The sequence below is a fragment of the Leptopilina boulardi genome, unplaced genomic scaffold, assembly GCF_019393585.1.
Source record: "Leptopilina boulardi isolate dan_hultmark-lab unplaced genomic scaffold, ZJU_Lbou_2.1 LbouV2_52, whole genome shotgun sequence".
In the NCBI taxonomy this organism is placed as follows: Eukaryota; Metazoa; Arthropoda; class Insecta; order Hymenoptera; family Figitidae; genus Leptopilina; species Leptopilina boulardi.
The window spans coordinates 124,380-143,127 of NW_026137997.1; the positions used below are offsets into that span (position 1 = coordinate 124,380).

Below are 18,748 nucleotides of genomic sequence, written 5' to 3' on the forward strand. Positions count from 1 at the left end.
CATTGTTGACCAGGAGTCCGCGAAACGCGTGTGCTCGTGCCGGACCCTCGTTTCATCGAACCGTGAAACCTGTGTGCGCGTGCTGTCAACCATCAAACTCTTCTTCTTCTTCTTCTAATAATAATAATAATTCCTCTAATTTACCTTGTTAGCAAATACAATTTTTTTTTCATTAATTTATTTCCAATTTTTCCGTATTTTTATATACAAGTGCCTTGTAACATCAACTTCTATATGGATACTCATTAATCAAGATCCACTTTTGGCATCATCAATTTAAGGGATTTTTATTTTTTGGACATGCTTACAGATATAATCAAGAAGGAGATAATTAACAAACAAATTAATCAAATTTGTCTTTGAGTCAATTAACCGAAATTGATGATTAATTATTAGAAACTTCAACAACAAACAAACAAATTGTTATTTGAAATTGGTCATAGAAAAATTTTTATACCATAAGGATTGTGAATATATCAGTCGTCAAGAATTGGATACTAAAGATGTCTTAAGCAAAATCGATTGTTTTGATATTGAGGGTTTATATCAACAAAAATCATCAACAGTAGAAATAAAGGATGTCATCTTCAAAAGTTGATACAATCAAAAATTGAGGTTGACATCAATAAAAATTATTAACAGTTACAGATAAACTATTATCAGCATTAAAATTTTTTTTTTTTAATACAAGTTTCTGATGCTGGGTGTTCTTATCAGACGGTAGAAATAAAATATATTATTGGTATTGAAAATAATAATTATAATATATTGATAACATTTATTTGTCTTAATCAAGAGTCGTTAACGAAATCAAGGCTTGGCAACAATATTAAACCATCAACAATTGGCAGCATCAACTGGCACCATTATCAACATAACGAAAGAAATGTGTTAAAATTATATACAATTTTCAAAATTACAGATCAAATTATTTAACAATCATCAAACTAATGATCAGAAAATTAAGCATCCAAATTCTTCAACATTCAACAAAATTCGAAGAATTCATAATATTTCGGCTAATTTGAAAGATCTCTAATTAGCTATAAATACAACCATTTATCCGTCCGTTTTGAGAAATTGGTTTAGAGGGAAATCGTAGTTAAAAAATTTGGCCAAGATGAAAGTGATGATTAACTTGCATGTGTGCTTTTCTGAATCTTATTATTGGAGACAAATTTTGTGGAATAAAAGCCGCGTGTCGTAAGCATTATTACATTCTTAATGAATGTCAAGAGAATGCAGGTTACGAGGTTCGTTAGCGGTGAAATAATTAGGACTGGAGCAGAAGGACGCTGCACACCGCAAACTAATGTCCTGCATCAGTAGAGAGAACCTGTCGTGACTATGCTACTAGAGTGGCATCAGTTGATTACAGTCATTGTCAACTCTCGCTTTCGAAACAATTTTTGCAACGTCAACAATGACAGACTCTTCATCGAGAAAGGCCTTCAACTCACCTCAAAACAAATTTTCCAGGTCAATTATTATTAATAGTGAGAGAGATAGAACAAAAAATTTATTTTCCCTTGATGAGAAGTATAAACAGATTATATAGTATACTATAAACAGATTGCAAGGAATCAAATAGAAGAAATATTAAAAATTTGGTTCTTATGAGACATAAGTGTCATTAAGTAAATAATTCAGAACGTAAAAAAAATTTTCACTCTCAAATTGGATAACAGTGTGATATTGAAGTGTTACCAGAATAGGTATTTATGCACCGGAACTTGTGAATGGTGGGATTTTTAATTTAGTGGAGGAAGAAAGAAAAAGAAAGAAAAATGTTAAGTATAAACAGTAATTATTGTTAGAGTGTGAAGAAAAGTGCACTTTTAAAGGCAGTCATTTACCGACGCGGAATGGATCTTAGCACGACACCGCGACGTCCGCCGGAAGGCGTTTCGGAGCATCAGAAAACGCGAATTGCAAAGAGTGTCTTCAGCATCAGAAGTCTTGTGGATGTGGAGGACTCGGAGCTGATCGTTAATGATGAACGTGTATCAGGTTAGTGTTTTTATTTTTTTTTCTTGTTTTTGCACACTGAAGAAAGGGACCTAAAAGAAGCAAAAAATTATACGTAGGACAAACGGGAAGACTCTTGGACATCAGAGTTAAAGAACATAAGTCGAATTTCGACAAAAATGAATATTACCACAATGTCCTATCGAAACACAAAACAGAAAATAATGATCATGATTTTATGTGGGACAAAGTTGAAGTTTTACATACTGAATCAGACAAGAGAAAGAGGGAACTAATGGAGATGTTATACATTAAAAAAGAAAAAGACAATGCTGTAAACTTGAAGGGTGACATCTTCACTTTAAATAGGTCACTTGAATGGTTAATAGATTATCTTTAAAGTAAATTGTGATCTTTCTATTTCAATTTCCAAGTCTCTTTTTTGAATGAATTTTGGAATTCTCTTTTTTTTGAATTTTCGCGCCTTTTTTGGAGACACGGTTCACATGTAAAACAAGCATAACCTTTAATCGACAACGAATGAATGAGTTTAAAACTTGTATTTATAGAGTAGATTTTGTTTACACACGTGGTTTGAAACAAAAAATATAATCATGTAAATTTTAATTTAATAAACATGTTCTCTTTATGAGAACATGTTTGTTTTTCCAAAAAATTTTTCCCTCTAATTTTCAATATGGTAAGTAATTTATAAAAATTATTTTAAATTTAAATTGGTCAATAAAAAGTGTTGTCAACATTATGGAGGTTAGAAACTTAGAATCCACAAATTCATGACAATTGTATTTTTTGTTTCAACAGATGTTTTATATACACTGAAGAGGACACCAACGTTTGGTGTCGAAACGTCAGTAATTTTTTTGTGATTTATTATTAATAAAATAAATCATTTTTTGATCCAGTATAATCCTGTTTTTCAACAAATATAAAAGTTATAATATATAAAATTTTGAAGTAAAAATACAGAATCAATTCACAGTACAAATCATTGATTTTTAAGTCTTCATTACATCCAAAACTTCAATAAAAACTTATTTTGATGTTACATAAATAAAAAATAAACTTTTACTCCAGGTACATTGTAAAAAATGCGAGTAATTTTTTACAATGTAAAAGTATCGGAAACATAAACCTATATAATTCGTTTGATTCTAATTGTAAGACTTTTTCAGAGAGTTTCATATTTATAATTTAGTGCTACGGTTTATTAATATATAATTTTTATGATAAAAATTAATAAAAATTGATTAATTTATTGTTAGCCATGGCTAAATAATATTCCCACTGAGACCAATATTTTATGTGTAATCGTGTAAGTCTCTGCCAGAATACCAAAAATTTAAAGAAAAAATTTTTTGTATAATTTATAATATTTCAACCAGTCGAAAGTTATTCTGTGATCATGTAGGGTAAATGTCCCAATTACTGTGATGTACAACCCAAGGCCGACTTTAATGATAAAATAATAAAAGTGTAAATTAAATAATGATTTAATACTTTTTGTTAAATCACTATTAGTGTCTATTAAAATAGAAACGATACTTTAAACTTGAAGAAATAACAAATATATTATTAAAAATATTAACTTTTTTAAAAATGGCATATGCTGGTATTACTGCAAGTTTGCATGAATTACTGCAACACTAAAAGTGTTTATTTAGAGGTTATGTTGACTGGATAGACCACAGTAATAGCAGCATGAGAAACATATACGCATGCTCTAATTACTGTGATAGGTTCAATTGTAACTTGAATAAATAATTTGATAATAGTCGAAATATTGCATCATTAGTGGATATAATATCAAATATCATTTGGAATAAGTTTTAAAGTCATTTTGAAACAGTTTTATGTTCTCAATTACTAAGTTTTACTAATTTTATAAAAATCGCAGTAATTGGCGCATCAGCAGTAATTCATACACTTACCCTATACATAATTTTTTTTATTCTTTTTTGATTTTAAAATTATTCTCCCACAGCACCGAAACTTTCTTAAAAATTTATTTGAAATGTTCGGAATATTTTATTGCAATGTTTAGTGAAAATTGTGTAAAAATTTAAATGTTCAGGAAAGTTTCACACTAAACATTTATTTAATCGGGACATTTAAATCTTTATACAATTTTCACTAAACATTGCAATAAAATATTCCGAACATTTCAAATAAATCTTTAGGAAAGTTTCGGTGCATTGGGGGTAAATTATTGCAATTTTGGATTATAAAAAATACATTTTATAATTTATTTTCTTATTAAAAATCGTTATTGAGAAACAAATTATTTTTACAATATAAAGTGTAAAAAAATTTCAAATCATATCCAAATATCTTATTGATACAATTTATTCTTTTTGTCATTTTTTTTTTTAATTCAAATTAAATAAATAAATAAATTTTTATAGTGATGTATTGGACTTTTTTGGAGTTAGCTTATAGATAGGTTTACTGCTAAGCTGCGTGAAACCGTTCTTAAAATTTAATAATAATTTATAATAATTATGGCCATAATATGTTAATATGTTAATCTTTAGTTGTTTTTTTTTATATGACAAAATTATTGTCTACAATTTAAACTTTGTAATGGGTTTATCACCCGTCTGTAATTCCTAAATAAATAAATAAATACATTGAAGAAAATATAGAATAGTGCTCATTATACTGTATAAAATTTGTTTCTGTTCTTTTTCGCAAAATATTCAAGGATTTGGGATTATTTTTTAAATGAAAATTTTAATAAAAATTTGAAATGAAATTTAAAAAAAAATTAAAAAAAAAGAATATCTTAAGTGCAATATAAAACCATACCCACATAGCACAATTTCTTGCTGTGAGGTTAGTGTAAGGATATCTGTAGGGTTTGTATAAGGTTACTGCGTAAGCCTACAGTAAACTTGAGGTAAGCTTAGACAGTAAGGTCGTGGTAAGTCTACATAGTAAAGTTGTGGTAAGCTTCCACCGTAAGGTTGTTGTAAGTTTTCCGTAAGGTTGCTGTAAAGTTACTGTAAACATAGAATGTTATTAATAAATAAATTTGATTAATATTTATGCGCAGTAGTTTTCTATGGCACATACGGCTGCGCAGTAATTTTTATTTAACGATAAACCGTATTGGGGTTCATGAAGTACTTTACCAAATATATAATTTTTTACAAAAAAAATTATAGTATAATTATTTTTAATATATTTTCATATTACTCTATGTTTACAGTAACCTTACAGCAACCTTACAGTAAAGTTACGGAAAGATTACAACAACCTTACCGTGTATAAGTTTACCACAACCTTACTATGTAAACTTACCACGACTTTACTGTGTAAGCTATATTACTGTCATGGCGGAAGTTTTAAGATGACCTCAAGTTTACTGTAGGCTTACGCGGTAACCTTACAAACCCTACAGATATCCTTACACTAAGTCACTAACCTCACAGCAAGAAGTCGTGCAATGTGAGTATAGGTATAGAACCTCGTGACCCTTAAGAGCACCCCATTTTATTTGATTACTATGTATATAATCCCAGCTTGCACCAAAGGATAATTAGAATATTTACATTCGGTCGAGCATTCAGTTTCTGCTAATATATATACAAAGGTTGGTCTTTTCTTTATATTACATATATAAAATATGTGACTTTGAGAACTATAGGTACATAATATAATTATTTTATTATTAATTAAGTTTCTGAGTAAAATTAAAAGTATAAAACAATTTCTTATTGTTCCTTTTAAAAAAAATATAATTATAGTCTATAATAATGTGCATAGAAAACATTCGCAAATAAAAGAGAGAGATATATATAATTTATACTAGACTTGCTTTTTAATGAGGAATAAGTAAGCGAATTAACGCTTAATGAGAGCGATAGGTAAAGTCTGTTGAAGCGATAACGGAATCTTATTATTGCCATGCAGTTTATCGTATTGAATCGCGGGTAATGTGCAAGATAGTAAACTATAAATAAAATATATACGAATTCGTTACGAATCATTAATTCTCTTTACGCACTATTATAATAACAAATAGAAATAATTCTATTCAACTAAAAAGTCCTGTTAATCATAAATTGAACTACTGCATATCCTATATATATCATTTAATTAAATTATTTGTATACCTTTTATATATTTATTTTAAACGCGACGTGTGTGATACATTCACAATGAATAATTTTTTATTTTATTTTAATTAAATAATAATTTTAAAATATTATTTTTGCAACTTGTAATATTATAGTTTAAAAATAATAATAAAAATATGGTTTCTATTCAATAGTTTTAAATAATAAAATTTTTAATACGAAAATTAATGTAATTTAGGAAAATTTTTATTTTAAAAATCAAGTGTTTTATAAATAAGATATTATAGAGTCTTATAAGAATTTTTTTCATAGTCATTTATTAGAATAAATAATTTATTTATTGTAGCAAAATAGATAAATTAAACATGTTTAGTTAAATTAAGTAAACTTTTTCCCTGTGTGTAAATAGATAAAAATAGTTTGTCTCTTTTATTCTTTAAATATCGCGTTTATAAATTATATATAAAGATATAATAATTATTATTTTGTAGTGAATAGCTTTTTCTATAAAGTTAATATAAAAATATTCAGTATGCAAGTCATGTTTGTTGCCCTTTTATTGATCTATACAAACAGTTTTTCTATTAAGGAACGTTTCGCGGAGATAACTCACGTTCAAGTTAATGTCCTTGCTGTGACGTGACGGTAATTTCCTGATGATTAATGGACATATCTTTTCTATCTTGCCTGTACTTTAAACAATTATCAACAATTAAACTCTTTTGAATCTTAGAATTTTTCATTTATAAAATCATTAACTTATTATACATTATTGCTAGATAAAAATTTTATTGATTTCATTAATTAAAATTATACAATTTTGTATTCGGTTTATATAATTATTAATTCTATACACTGGAAACATGATGACGATCTATCATATTTTATATATTTAAATATATGCTATAGCCTTTAATTCGTATTCTGCGTATACATATATATATACATACATATATATATATATATATATATATATATATATATATATATATATATATATTCAAATGCTATAAATATATAAACAAGTGAAAGTTTTTAGAAAATTCTAATTATTCTTATTCATTTCAAATATATATTAAATAATTAATACAGTTTATTTTAAATCGTCTGTATAATTTATAATACAGTTGAATTTTAAATCAACAAAATTATATATTTTACTTAAAAAATATATTTGTGTCAGAGCAAATAAATATACTTATTTGTTTGAAATAAATTTTAATAGTTTTAAATAAAATAGTTATTTACCTCTTTAAAAAATATTTTTTTATTTGATTCAAATAAATTATATTTGGTTTGAAGGAAAAAATTTTTTTGAGTGCAAATTTATGACAAACTTAAAATTGTAGTGCATTTAAAAAAATTTGAAATTTTGAAAAATATTACTAAAAAAATATTATTTAGAACTATATTTGAATCCCAGGAGACTTAACATTTTCAAAAATTATTTAATTTTTATGAAGCTTAGTATTTAACGGTTTTTTAGATCTTTCAAATTTTTTTCTTATATTTTTTTTCCAATTTTTGAAATAAATAGCCACTTTATTTACGTGTTTAAAGTGTGCTAAACTGTTCATTATTTCACGTAAAAGAATGTAATAATAGAAGCGAATGTTGCGCCATCTCTTAGTGCAAGAAGCAGTTTAGTGGCAAAGTGTGCACCTGGATGTGGTCACCGCGTACCTAACCTATTTTACGTATTCAGAATCAAAATTCAAACAGCATTCCTCATTTTATTTCAGTGAATTGTAAAAGCGCATTCAGACCTCTCGGCTGCCTGCCTGCCTGCTGTAGTTACCATGGTAACATTGTAAGAGTGAGTGAAGCAGAAAATTTAAATTTTTCGCCTGTTTCATTCACTCCCATTACGTTACCATGTCAACTGCAGCAGGCAGGCAGGCAGCCGAGAGGTCTGAATGCGCCTTAATTTTAAATTGTTTATTTTAAAAAATGAGCGAAAACGAAGCATTTTTTGATGAACTATTATAAGTGTAATTAAAAGTCTCGTGTAAATGAAAAATACCCACACAGTATAATATCTTGCTGTAAGCTTTCCTTGAGTTTAAACCTAAGAATCGTTAGCTTACAGCGTAAACTTCAATTGAGGTTAAAATGCACCTAAAAGTGAATTTAATTAATATTTAGTTATTTTTAACTAAAAATTTAGTGGAAATATTACTATTTTGAGTGAATGACTTTTTGCTATCAAATAAGTTATTTTTAACTAATTCAAATTTAAATTATAAGGGCATAAATTTAAAAAAACACAGAAAATTAAAAGGCATTAAAATAAGCTGCAACGCTTCTTATTTTAATCCAATTTTGCTAATTTTAATACCAAAATGGATTAAAATAAGCAAAATTGGATTAAAATAATAAGCGTTGCAGCTTATTTTAATGCCTTTTAATTTTCTGTGAAATTATTTTGTAACAATTTTTTTTAAATAAATTGAAAATTATTATTAATTTATTTCACAATTAAATATTTAAGCTTGAATAAGCTTTAAGCTTCACTCAAGCCTATATAGTCATAAAAGAAAATAATACTTTTAAATTAATTTTTATATCAATAAACATTAATGAACATGAAGAAAATTAATTCGACATTAGTTTTTGATTTATAAAAATTTATAGATTTCCTTAAGGCAAATTCAGTATGCAATCGTGAAAAATTTGTTATACATTATTCTAATTGCTGTAAAAAATCATATAGCAGAATGATCGTAAATAACATTGTAAGGATTTTACGCTCGCGAGATTACTGATTGGTTGACTCTAGGGAGCCTCTAATTGTGTTTTATTAGAGATCTCATCTCTCTCCTAATTCCAACGACCATCTGCGCGATCTTAGCTAACTAACTTCCACCCATAGACTAACGATAAACGACATTGTTATTAAACATGCTTATACTATATATATATATATATATTGTGTTTACTCCGCGGCTATATTTGAATTATAATCCTCGTTAGGAACTATTAACAACATTTTTCGAAATAACCCCACACTTAAACATTATACGAGACAACCGACTAAAAAAAAAAAGAAAAGAATCGAAAGAATTTGAATGGATGTTAAAAATCACCTTCCGCAACACCGCATTTTTACGACGTGATTGTAACAGGAACTGGTTTTCTAATTGTAAAATCGCTCCTTCTAGAAGTTATAAGGGCACGTTTAAATGAGTTTATGAGTTTATGTTTATCCTCTCACATTATTTATTGATTTGGTTTTTAGTAGAATTTTTCTTCACTACAATATTTGTTTTTATTAGAATCTGTCGAGATTTTATTTTCTCTTCTTCGCTTTGGAATGCGCATGTAGTATGTGTCTTCAATTTTATTGTAATATAATTGCAATTGCACAATATTGTTTGTCAAACCACACTTTTTCTATATATTATAATATGTACGACGACGAAAAAATTTTCATTAAATGTTTTAATTTCAATTTAATTCTTGAATAAGCACTCAACAGAATTTCTTTTTAAACGAATTATTTACTTAACAAAATTTGTATGTACCGAATTATTTTTATTTGATCATCAACTAATCAAAGATTTTTGTACAACGATTTACTTTTTCTTTTTAAAATTCTTTTAAATAGAAATTTTGTGTTTTCTATTTTATTTGTTAATTAATCAATGTTATTATTGTTATATTTTATCAGACAAGCTTGCAGCAAGCTTTCTGCTAGGACATTTGTACGAAAAGGCACTGCCCATAAACAAGTTAATAAATAAATAAATTTCTATTTGATCGAAATTGTAAATGGCCGAAAAACAATCGGAAGAAAGATTTCGGCGCGAATTTTAAAATTAACCTATCAGAAGTGGTCAAGAAAATTATTGTGATTGGTTAATTTTAAAATTTGCGCCAAAGTTTGTTTAGTCGATTGTTTGTAGGCCATTTGTTGTTTCGGCTAAATAGAAATTCGACGTTTTAACAATTCTATCAAATAACAATTCGTGCAAATAAAAATTCGGACAAATTAAAATTCGATGAATTGAAAATTCTGTCATTAAAAAATTCAAATTACTTAAAATACTGTTGAATGAGAATTGTTAAAGAATTAGTTGAATGAGAATTAGTTAAATTAAAATTTTTTAAATTAAAAGTTTAAATATTGCGAAAATTAGAAAAGAGGCAATTTGATTTTTTATATTTATCAAAAAAAAAAAAAAAAAAAAAAAAAATTTGGAGTATAATATATGTATTTTCTTGGCACTTCGAGCAATATGAAGCAAGTTTAGATAATACTCTTGTATTGAAGTATATCACTAAACGTTATATTAAAAAAATATTGGTTCATCGAACTAAATTGTTTTCCGGATGTAAGAAAATGTATCACTAATGAAACGAAAGTGCCTGATAATATCTCGCGGCATAATGATAATTTGACGTGGGCGAAAATTAATGAGTTTATCTGTGAATTATAGAAATTCCTCCGTTGATATGACGGCAAAATAAAATAAAATATATTTTTCTGTATATATCAAAGGGACTTCTATTTTATATATATAAACGATGAACAGTCGAGCATCTCTCAGGGCAATCAAATAAATTAGTCGGAATTACGCGGCAGACAAGCTATAGTAGGGTAGGAACCTACCACCCATCTTTGCTACCAATTAGTAAGCTTTATTCTTCTATATACCCGCACAAACCTTATATCCACCTGGACTCAAGTATCGTTTCCAAGAAATTCGTGATTGCACTTCTCTTTCTGCATCATCTTCTTTCCTTATTTGTCTCGTGAGTCTTTAAGCTTTATCACTTTCATTGCTAACATCAATTTTTTACTGTCATGCACATTATCAATTTCTGAAAATTATAATTTATAGGTATACTCTTTGATTGTTTCTTTTTTTTGTAACATAATTATTTTTACGTGGAAAAACAAAATTTTGAAATAAAATAATTTTTTGTGAATTATTTTAAAAAAGTTGTTACGCATGAATAGGTTCTAAAAGTCATTAGTTAGAATTTTCATTTGATAGAATTTTCTTTTAGCTGAATTTTTTATTTGTTAGAATTATTATTTGATAGAATTTCCATGTAATCAATTGTTCATACTACAAAATTTATACGTAACCGAAAAATCATTTAACAGAATTTCTATAATTGACAGAATTTTCATTTGTTCAAAATTGCAAAAACAATTGACAAAATAAATGAATCGAAATTTTTAAATTTGGCATCATTATCTATAATTTTATAATGTTATATGGTTGGCAATTGTATGAACTTGTTAATTCATAAGATTTCTAACCTAAAAATTCTGCTAGGTAAATCATTTTCATTTTTTCGCATTATGGTTTTAATCTCTTAATTTAAATCAGTGAAATTTCATTAATGAAATTTTACTGATTAAAATTGATGAGAGAAATTTTTATATCTATTTGATATTTTTGGTGCATTGTCAACGGGGGCTAATTGAGAATATTATACCTTCTTGTAGTAAGCTTTGAATTTTTGTTAAAATCTTCAAAATTTCACTTTTTTTTTTAAAGAAAATATTAAATAATATTATAAAATTTTTAAATTATTCTCTTTAAATCGAAAAAAGTAAAAACATATTTTTTGCCGCAAATTTTATATAATACACTTCCTGCGTTCATTATTGAAATAAAGGAAATGTAATGATGTAAAATATAAACGAGAAATTATAAATTTCAATTTAACTATATTATATATACTTCTTTTATAAATATATATAGATACAAGGAACTCTAATTAACTTAAATCGAACAGGATGTTTAATTAATTTTCGTCAATTTATAAAGGGCTAAGAAATTAGATTCGATTGACTAACGATAACATTACATTAGGGAATATAAGACCATATGCAAGTCGAGGTAGAATGAAAGTATAGCAACACAATAACAAACAGTTCACGCTTATTCTTGCGTGACTTGATATTAGCCAATTGGCTCATTAATCGCTCCGTCGGTTTGAGACAGCCGAAGCTTCCCATTCAAAGGAAGTAATTGCTAATCGCTAATTGCGAGCTCAAACACTCCATCCAATTAACCCTGGGTTTTGTTCGAAAGAAACTACCCTTTTTTATATAGATATGCTAACCTGAAATGTGCCTTTTGTTCTCTATAGATACACACAAATTAACAAGAATTTCATAAAATAATAGCTTTTGTCTCTTTATTTAAAATTTGTTATTGTATTTTTTTTAACCCTTTCATGCCTATTAGGAATATATTTGTCCCACCTACAAAAATCTCAAATAACTTTAACAAAAATTTTGTTTCTTCATCATCAGATGGCACCCCATTAAATAGACTACAGTTTCGAATTTGAATTTAATCCAATTTCCATGTGCCTGAAGTAAATGTTAAGCCACATTGTTATTAGATTATTTTACAATTATGGAAAAAGTATAACACGTTAATTTTCATTTTGAACAACGTGAAGGTTACTGTTTAATTATTTTGATCAAAACCTTTTGGTAAAATCACTCGAATTCTCTCAGAATCTGTTACTTAGAGATTTTTGAGGTCGCTGATTACGAATCTGAAGTCAGAATTCAAAATGGCTGATCGTCCGCCATATTGGATTCGCCATTTTGAATTCTGACCTCAGATTCGTGATCAGTGACCCAAAAAATCTCCGAGTAACAGATTGTGAGTGATTTTAAAAGTGTTTTTTAAGAACGGAACATTCACAAAAACATTATTATGTTATTATTTTTTAACTTTTAGCTACTGTAACTCAAAAACTGGCCATTATTTGGAATTTTGTCATTAACATTTTTTGTTCAGGAGGCCTTAAAGTACAAATTGGCAGTGTTTTAGAAAAATTGTCTGAAAGCCAATTTCTGTACAAAAAAGTGCGGGGTACTTTGCCTTCGAAATATAGTTTTATCCTAAGGAAAAAACTGGAAATCCACTACCGGCAATTATCACAGAAAAAGTTATAAAATTTTATAACAGTGATGATAACAGTAGAATTATGCCAGGTGTAAAAGATGTAATTTCATTTAAAGTTGATGGTGCACCAAGAATAATTTAAAACCGTTTACTTCTTTTCGATCTAAAAAGGTTGTTTGCTAAATACAATGAAAAGAATAAGGATTTTACTCTAAGTTTTAGTAAATTTGCTCTACTACGACCGAAACACTGCATATACTTGCAGGTGCTGCTAGGACACATTGCGTTTGTGTATGTACGACGCATCAATATTGTAAACTAATGCTAGACGTCATTAATGTAAAAGAGCTGAATAAAAACACAAAAATCCAATAGCAAATTATAAAGATTGTTTGCAACAAATTACATGTAAAACAGGAAAATAAATTGTCATTTAAATGAATGCGCAAAGTTTCCAGATGTTTTGAATTTTTAAAAATTAACATCAGATTCGTAATCAGTGATCCCCAAAAGCCCCGAGAAACAAGTTTGAAGCGAATCTAAACAATTTTTTAAATGTTCGTTCGCCATATTGGATCCGCCATTTTGAATTTTTAAAAATTACCATCAGATTCGTAATCAGTGACCCCAAAAACCCCCGAGTAACAAGTTTAAAGCGAATCTAAATAATTTTACAATTTTCAGTCCGCCATTTTGGATACACCATCTTTATTTTTTAAAAATACCTTCAATTTCGAAAGTACTCACCCAAAACAATATTTAAGGCTTTAGAAAAGTTTTTTATTTGGGTTTATCTTGTTTCTTTAACAAATGCAATGTCAAATTCTACTTTTTTTCATTTAGTCCACCATATTGTCTCCGCCATTTAAAAATTCAAAAAATCCCGGGCGGCATTAAAAAGATGACATTCGTAGCTTTAATTTGATCTATATTAAATGCTTTTTTGATGAAACCAAAAATGGAGAGGTGGGGTGGCTCCGTTCCCAAAGAATGCCCCATATATATATATATACAAGTTTGTTTGAATGATTGAGACTAGGATATTTAACTAAGTTTCTTATAAGATATGATATAGAGGATTGAATAACTAGTTTGAAAAGATTGACGGCGATAAAATATTTTCTCAATGCACGAAACTTGAAGAATGACATTATTATTAACGTCGTTGTATTAATATGATTTTGGTATAAGAATTGGCGAACAATCAAAGGCTATATAATACGGTATATATTTCGTGACTCCTTAGAAATTGCGTGCAGACTCGGGTAAGAAATCTTTCTTGAAATCGTAATACGAAGTGACTTTCGATCGAATCTTTTTTCCCTCGCGAACTCGTTGATTGAATGCCGTATAATATTTGAGTAATTTGATTAGATGTAGTAAGGAGTTAAAAAATTAAGCCGAGCGCGGTTAAATTTAGAAAATTTCTTGTTTCAATATAAAAATTTTAATTATATTTTACATGGCACACGCAATTTTATATATATATATATATAATTTGCATGGAAAAAAATTAAAGTGAATTTTCAAAAAAAAGAAAATTTTTTAAATATATTTCGAGTTAATATATGCCGATACTGTACTATAATATTTTTGAGGGTTTCGCAATCAGATAATTGCGAAACACACATTAATGATAATCAATTTCTTATTAAAGGTTGTCTCAAGGAATTCCTGTAAAATAATAATTACTTTGAAGCCGTAAAAATTTAAGGACGTAAAATTACACTTTATAAAATATACCCTTTGGTGTAGTAATCCCGGGAAAAGTGGTCATATGACCGTGATCGTATTATAGTCACCAGTCGTGGTCGTTTTTAGCGCCGGCGCTTTATGTTGCCTTGTGATAAATAACAAACCGCTTTTTTTTCGCTCTAATGAAATTTTGTCAGGACAAAAATACATATAAACAGGTATGTGAGCGAGAGAGAGAGAAAGACCCTCTTTCGATCAATTAGGGTTAATAAATGGGAAGTGAGAGAAGGGAACGAGGGGGCAGAAATATTAAGGTTGGCTTATGGAAGATTCGAAAGAGCCGTCGAGACTTGTGGGTTTATGCTATTAAAAATGTAAATATCTCTTGGCGGCTCGTTATCGGATTTACATATATAGTTAGTGTATCCAAATCGTATATCCCTTTCTATTTCTAATTTAATCTCATTTCCTCCTTTTCATTCATAATATACTTTGATTTTGAGTTGGTTTTCAAAATTTAAATAAAATATTAAAAAAAAATTTTTTTTTATTGATGTTCATCATTTTCTAGATTCTGTAAATATATACATATATTTTATTTAGAGGTACGAAATTTTATGATGGGGTGAAGTTCCGATTAGCCCTCCTCCTTTGGACTTATCGGAACTTTATCCATGATAATAAATTAATTTTATTAACTTGAAGAATTTAAGAAATTTATTTATTTTTGTTAAAAACATCAAGAAATTTATTAAAAAAATAGGTATATTTATTTTAATTTTGAAATATTTTTAAAGTATCGTAGCGATTTGGAATTAATGTTTATACCTGCGTCACTAATTGTATGTTTACATTGAAGTACAAAAGGATACCTTAGGCCGAAGGTCATAACAATGTGGTTGGAAAATCGCAGTGATAATTGAATCAGTTGCAATTCGTGTATTGACCTGTTTAGACACGTGATCAACGAGAGTATTTTCATTTTAAATACGCATTGTTTAAATATATTTTATTTATTCAAATCTTCATTGATGTTATCTCACAATTAATAATAAATTATAATTTCTTAAATTTTCTAGGGCAGGAATAATTTAAATTTTCTTTATCGTGTTTTTTTTATATTTGCACATTCGTATAGTGAATACTTATAGCTTCGGGAGTGTTTGAATTTTTTAATTTGCAAACGAAAAAATTTTAGTGATAACTTCTTTTCTTTGTCATTTAAGTAAATTTTTTGTTCCGGGAGTATTCGAAATTTTTAAAACCGCGATCGCTTAAATCTTTAAAAAAAAAAGTATTTTGTACATTATAAACGTGGTTTCGGGAGTGTAAGAAATTTTTTTAAATCGCGTGTGTATATTTACAGAAGATTTTATCATCAGAAATGTATATGACACATCGATTGCAGACTATAAGGTTAGAGAAATATTTTTTATAAATAATAATTAAATTGAATTGTTTTTCTATTAAAAATTAAAAAATATTGCATTAACATTTTGAAATCCATCTCATGTTCAGATGAGACAATAATCTTCAATTTCAATGCGAAAAGATGATGTTTTTAAATTGATTCAATTTTCGAACTGATACTCAAAATTTAAATCAAAATAAAAAAAAACTTCATTTTCAATGTTAAAAATACTAAATAATGATATAAATATATAAAATATCAACCTATATAGTTAATCACCTATTAGATCTTCATTACAGTCATCATTATAATGTACTGAATCAAAATTTGTGAAGTGTGCCGAGATTTTCTTGGAGGTCGAAATTATTTTATTAAATTCACGTTTTTCTATTTAAAACAATGCAATAAATAAAATTACAACTTGAACAGTTTTGGGACATTTTTATATTTATATAAGTTATTGTTATAAACATTTGAATTTTTTGTATGAATTTACAAAAAGTTGTTTTTCTATTAATCTAATTAATAAAACTTTTTAATTTTTGGTATACTTATTTAAAAGTAAAGCTGCACGGAAAAAAATTTTCTGGTAATTCTTTAACGTCGATTTAGAGATTTTACATGTTCCTAAATCTGTTAATTCTATAGATATTTTCTGCAAGGGTTTAACGCATGCGCGAAAACAATGCAGTGATTCGACTAAGGCTAAGTACGATTGAGTGCGAGAGGTTAAGGCGAATTTAGTGTTTTTATTATTATCATAGTGTCGGCAAGAAAGTTTAATTAAAAAGGAAACGTCTTAAGTATATAAACATTATTATAGAAATAAATTATTACAAATTTTTTATTTTAAAATTAACTGTAGTGATTAAGTGAGAAAAGTCGTTTGTTTCAATTTCTCGACATAAGAAAAAGTGGATTTATCATAAGTTTTGAAAACTTGCTCCTCATTTTTTTTGTTAGAAAATTATTGAAGGATGAATTTATTTACATAGAAGTTATACTAATTTATACAATAATGTTCCGCGAATTTAATGTATTCGGAGGAGAATATAACCTATAAGAAATACTCTACCAAATATATATTATCCCCATATAGTATACATAATTTGGTCACTCAACAGTTTTTAAGAACTGTAGCTCAAACTTGTAGAATTAACAGATTTTAATGCCAATGATTCAACATATTTCTCTATTTGGAGAAACATCAGTAGATGGCGCAGGATTTTCTGTAAATTCTACAGAAAATTTTTTTCCGTGTGCTTTCGATTTATATTAATTAGTTGAAAAAGTTAATTATAATTGTATACCAAAAATCAGAAAGTTTTATTAATTAGATTATTAGAAAAACAACTTTTCGTAAATTTATGCAAAATAATGTTTTTTATAACAATAACTTGTATACCTATAAATATAAAAATTTCGCAAAACTATTCAAGTTGTATTTTTTATTTATTGTTTTGACTAGAAAAATGTGAATTTAATAAAAAAATTTCGAACTCTAAGAAAATGTCGGCACACTTCACAAATATTGCTTGTAAGTCGCAAGGTGATATCAAGTGGAAACATTCCTGTGACATTCAGGTGATATCATAATATCTGCTTCACGGTGTTATTCCTGTGATATTCGCGTGACTTTCGTATGAGTACCCGGGCCGGGGAATGACACCACCATTTCTTGATGTATTTTGATGCGCTGAACACGAATCTGAAGTCCGTTTAGGATTTTGACATAACCTCAAAAAACATAGCTGATTTTAAATGACAGGAGAAATTTTTTAAATAATGGCAGATTTGTTTGAATCTTGTTACTCGGGGGTTTTTGGGGTCGCTGATTACGAATTTAACGTCAGATTTATAAAATTCAAAATGGCGGATTCAATATGGCGGACGAATTTTTAAAAAGTAGTTGGATTTTTACGAAAATTGGTATCTAGGGGTTTTGGGAGTCGCTGATTACAAATTTATCGTCAGATTATTCAAATTCAAAATGGCGGATCCAATATGTCGGACGAGTTTTTAAAAAATAGTTGAATTTTTATGTAACTTGGCCGATACTGGGGTTCCGAGTCCCTGCATCGTAATACGTTTCCTACGTGTGTCTGCCATGACGGCATCAAAGCCATTATCCAGTGACTTAGCCGGATAGCGGACAAACTCCGTTGCCCACCGTCACCGCGTGGAGGTACCCTGGATGCAGACACATGTAGAAACATAAAGATATTTGACCACCGTACTATATCTGCCATTTTACATTTGAATAATCTGACGTTAAATTCGTAATCAGCGACTCCAAAAAACCCCATGATACCAATTTTTGTAAAAATCCAACTACTTTTTAAAAATTTGTCTGCCATAGCATCCGTTTCCATAGCAACCATTACCATGGCAACCGTTTCCACAGCAACCATAGCAATTTACAAATAATGTAATTATAAATTATTTATTATATACAAATAACTTTTGATTTGAGTTTAAAAAGCCACGAAACCCTAGATGTAGGCGGCTTTTCGCCTGCTTCTTTCCTGATTTTTTATATTTTTTTTACTCCTACAATTAATAAATTTTATTTTGTCTAAAAGCTAATTATCTAAAGAGTATCTCAAATTTTTTTTACTTAATTTGAGGGCTATTTTAATTTCTTTTTGCTACTGTCCATCTACTGGTTTCAATTTGTGCTTTGTCCAGGT

The 18,748-nt window shown here is 27.8% G+C and overlaps 1 protein-coding gene across 1 annotated transcript in view; it reads left to right on the forward strand.

Annotated features, from left to right (window-relative positions):
* LOC127289982 (homeobox protein aristaless-like) overlaps positions 1 to 18,748 on the forward strand; it is a 193,873-nt gene continuing 175,125 nt past the window's right edge. The window contains exon 1 of the mRNA XM_051318317.1: positions 1 to 2,010. Within this exon, the coding sequence (XP_051174274.1) occupies positions 1,866 to 2,010 (145 nt within the window). The 5' untranslated portion in view covers positions 1 to 1,865. The remainder of the gene's footprint in view (positions 2,011 to 18,748) is intronic.